The 4,353-nt window shown below is 37.9% G+C and overlaps 1 protein-coding gene across 11 annotated transcripts in view; it reads left to right on the plus strand.

The window, feature by feature from the left end:
• Spag9 (sperm associated antigen 9) overlaps nucleotides 1-4,353 on the plus strand; it is a 132,988-nt gene that overhangs the window by 19,241 nt on the left and 109,394 nt on the right. For all 11 annotated transcript variants that reach the window (XR_001228985.2, XM_005350538.3, XM_026780472.1 and 8 more), the window contains exon 2: nucleotides 2,289-2,409. Coding sequence is in view for 10 of the 11 variants with exons in the window: in XM_005350538.3 (XP_005350595.1) it covers nucleotides 2,289-2,409 (121 nt within the window). In the remaining variant the exon portion in view is untranslated. The remainder of the gene's footprint in view (nucleotides 1-2,288; nucleotides 2,410-4,353) is intronic.

Here is a 4,353-nt window from a genome sequence, read left to right on the forward strand (position 1 = left end):
CTGCACACATGATAGATAGATAGATAGATAGATAGATAGATAGATAGATAGATAGATAGATAGATAGATAGATAGATAGATAGATAGATGAGCTTACCAAAGAAAAGAGTAAACAAGGAGGGGCAGGGAGATGGCTAAGTGGTAAAGAGCTTGCTGCACAAGTATAAGGACCTGAGTTTGAATCCCAAGAGCCCACATAAAATCAGATAAGATAGTACAGGTTGGATAGTATAGGAATATCAATGTTCCTATAGTGAGACAGGTTCATACACAAAAGAATCCCTTGAGGCTGATGGGTCAGCTAGCCTGTCACCAAACAGTAGTGAACAACAACAAAACGTTGTCCTGAACCAATACCTGAAGTTGTCCTCTGACTTCCATATATGCATTTACATATATGAACATATGTGTGTGCTCATGCATACATATGTGTGTGTGCATGCATGCACACACATACAGCTACACCGTGAACAAGGAGGAAGCCAGTTGCTATACCACACACTGTAATCCCACCTGCTTGGGAGGGAGGCTGAGGCAGGAGGATTGTGAGCTTTAGGTCACCTGGGCAACATTAGTAAGGTCCCACCTCAAAAAACAATTTACAGGGCTATTAAGATAGCTTAGTGGATAAAGGCATTGCTTCTCAACAATGCAAGCTGGAGTCCTGGGTTCCAGCCCTAAAACCCATCTAAAGGTGGAAGGAGAGAAGAAACTCCACAACATTGTTCTCCAACCTCCAACACACATGCAATGACACATGTACAAGAACTTATGTGAGTTTTAAAAATTATAACAAACAAATGGAACAGAAAATGTGTCCAAGGATAGAGCACTTTAGTGTGAAGAAATTGAGAAGTAACCAGTAAAGACTACCAAGAAAGAGCAACCAGAAGATAGAAGGGAAACAAGGAAAGCCAAACAGAAGGAAGAAACTGGTTGTCAGACACTGCTGATGTAACAGTTAAGGAGAATGAAATTTAGTGATTTCATTTAACTAATCTTTTCTTAAATTATATTTGATTGGTAGTGTTATTTCTACCAGGTTCTTTTTTGAATGTAAACCTACATCATTAGATAAATCCACAAAATTGCTTATTGTTTATCTTTCATATTTATTTATTTTGCAGTGCTGGAAGTAGAACCCCTACCTCCCATATGTTAGGCAAGCACAACACCATTGAGCTACACCCCAACCCCAATATCTCTTGTTTAACATTCACTTAGCAAATATGAATTATTCTGTTATTTTTTTTAATCTTCTGTATATACTATGAATTAAAGATTTGTTATCAACTCATTGAATTACAAGACTACTAAAAGATTTAGTTGTAGTGGGATATGTATATTTCCTTTGGATGTCTGCTTTGTGAAATGATAACACCTTACTAAATAAATTGTTATATTTTTACTTTGGTATAATATTTAGAAAAGTTTAAAATCAACTGAATTCATGATTTTTGAGATATCTTAGATACTGCTTTATGCATACACACAAGTACATACAATTATTATTATTTTTTCTTCTTCTTTTTTTTTTTTTTGGTTTTTCGAGACAGGGTTTCTCTGTGGCTTTGGAGCTCTGTAGACCAGGCTGGTCTCAAACTCACAGAGATCCGCCTGCCGCTGCCTCCCGAGTGCTGGGATTAAAGGTGTGCGCCACCATCACCTGGCATTATTTTTTAAAGATTTTTTAATGTACAGTGTTCTATCTATATATATATGTCTGCAGGCCAGAAGAGGCACCAGATCTCATTATGAATGGTTGTGAACCACCATGTGGTTGCTGGGAATTGAACTCAGGACCTCAGCAAGAACAGACAGTGCTCTTAACCTCTGAGCCATCTCTCCAACTGTATAATTTTTTTAATATTTATTTTGTGTGTGATAGTTTACATGCACAGGTCAAAGGACAAATTTCAGGAGTTAATTTTCTCCTCCTACCATGAGGTTCTGGGAATCAAATTCAGGTTGTCAGGCTTGGTGATAGATGGCTTTATTGAGTCGTATTGCCAGCTCTTGTTTGTTGTTGTTTTCATGTTGGGATTTTTGCATGCGTGTGTGTGTACCTCATACGTACCTGGTGCCTTTGAATCCCCTGGGACTGAAGTTAGAGAAGAATGTTAGCTGCCATGTGGGAACTAGAATTGGAATGGGGTCCTCCGGAAGAACAACCAGTACTTTTAACCTTGAACCATCTCTCCAGCCCCTGATAGTTATCTTTGAAATACAGGTGTTGGAAAATATAAGCTATTTGAATACTGAAAATATATGTTGTTGTTCTTTATTAGAAATTCATTGAATTTGAAGACTCTCAAGAACAGGAAAAAAAGGATTTACAAACCCGAGTGGAATCTCTAGAATCTCAAACAAGACAACTTGAACTTAAAGCAAAAAACTATGCTGACCAGAGTAAGTAAAATGCTTTTCTCCTCATAAATATTTAAGAGTGGACTACTACAGTGAGTGACTCCCCTGACATTTGACAAGGGTACCAAATATGTGCTTGGAGTTGTCATCACAGAATCAAGTGTGAGATCTGGGTGCTGGCATTAATTCCTTTTTCTTCCCGTCTCATATGACATCAATATATGTAGAAAAAGCTGAGTCAGAGATACCTGCTAGACTTACTTTTTCAGTTGTGCTGTCCACCTGTTTGTAGTTAGTAGTTAGTATTCTGCTGTCTTGTTATGCAGATACCAATATGTGGAGTTTTGCTGAAGGTGATGAAGTACACATAGTTCCATTGTTTCTGTATTGCTTTGAAGTTTCATGTCTGTATAAGAGAAACTAGCCTTGAAGTATGTATAAAAAAATGACTAAAATTTCTTTAGTTCCTTTTTTGTTGAAAAAGTAAAGGTAATTTGGAGTAACAAATGTTCGTTTTTCAGATTCTTTTTTTTTTAACAATATTTTTGTTTTTTTGAGACAGGGTTGCTCTGTAGACTACTAGACTGACCTCATACAGAGATTCGCCTACCTCTGCCTCTTGAGTGCTGGAATTAAAGGCATGTGCCACCACCGCCCATCTCATTTTAAAAAAGTATTTTAAAAAACTCTATAGATTTCTTTATTTTTGTGTGTGTGAATATTTACCTGCTTGCATGCAGATTTGTATATCGTGTCACACCTGATGTCCTTGCAGGTCAGAAGAGGGCAGAAGAGCCCTTAGAATTGGAGTAGGAATAGTTGTAAATAATAGTAATCCAAACATACTAGGAACCCAGTTCTGGCCGAGCAGCAAGTACTCTTAATTGCTGAACCATCTCTTCAACCCCTTAGATTCATTTTAAATGCAATTTCATGCTATTTATGACTTTTTAAATTATTTCAATTTTCATGGATAATTTTGCCTTTTTCTAGTGAAAATGGACAAATTTAAAACTGAAATTTATAAAAAGGAATGATAGAAATCATAAGAAGAAGTGGCAAGAAACTTCATGATCCCTTTTTTCTTTAAATTTAAATTATTTGGGGGGCAGGGCACACATGGCATGGTGTCCATGTAGATATCCAACCTGGGAGAATTACTTTTTCTACCATGTGGGTCCTGGGGATCAAACTTGGGTTATCAGGCTTGGTGACAAGCACCAATGAGCCATATTGCCAGCCCATGTACCATTTCATATTATGTTTCTCACATACTCATTAAGGCTTTATACCAACACCTGTTGTTGTGTTTTGTTTTTCTGAGACGGGTCTCATTATATATGTAGTCAGTCTGATTGCAACATCTTCCTTCATAGTGCTAGATTATAAGTGTGTGCCTCCATACTCAGCTGTGATTCCTGCTGTTAAGAAACTGCCGTTGTTGTGGATAACTTTTAACAACAGAAGGTGGAGTATATGTGAGAATGGAACTAAGTGCACACTCTAGATCTCTAGAAGGGCCTAACTGAGCTAAATGCAAAGCAGTAAGAATTTGGAGCTCAAACACTAGAATCCCAAAATTCACAGGATTGTTTAGCAGATATTATGGATTTCCAACAGAGATTTTGTTTCAAAACCTAACTTGAGCAAATAATGAGTTATATTCCATGACTTCGTGTTTTTAGGCTTGATGATACGTAAGAGTTAGGCAGCCTCCCTTGATTAATTAAAAAATCAGTGATTTCTGATTCTGCTGTAGGCTCTGTTATAGATGGCTGAGCACTTAAGAGAACTTGTGGTGGGCTCTGGTACACACTGGAACCAAACTGTGAACCACACATCTGGAAGAACAGTTTGTGGCTGCAGAGTTTGGTACACTTTAAGAGTTGAACATTGCCGGGCGGTGGTGGCGCACGCCTTTAATCCCAGCACTCGGGAGGCAGAGGCAGGTGGATCTCTGTGAGTTCGAGACCAGCCTGGTCTACA

This window comes from Microtus ochrogaster, chromosome 7 (assembly GCF_000317375.1).
Source record: "Microtus ochrogaster isolate Prairie Vole_2 chromosome 7, MicOch1.0, whole genome shotgun sequence".
NCBI classification, from domain to species: domain Eukaryota; kingdom Metazoa; phylum Chordata; class Mammalia; order Rodentia; family Cricetidae; genus Microtus; species Microtus ochrogaster.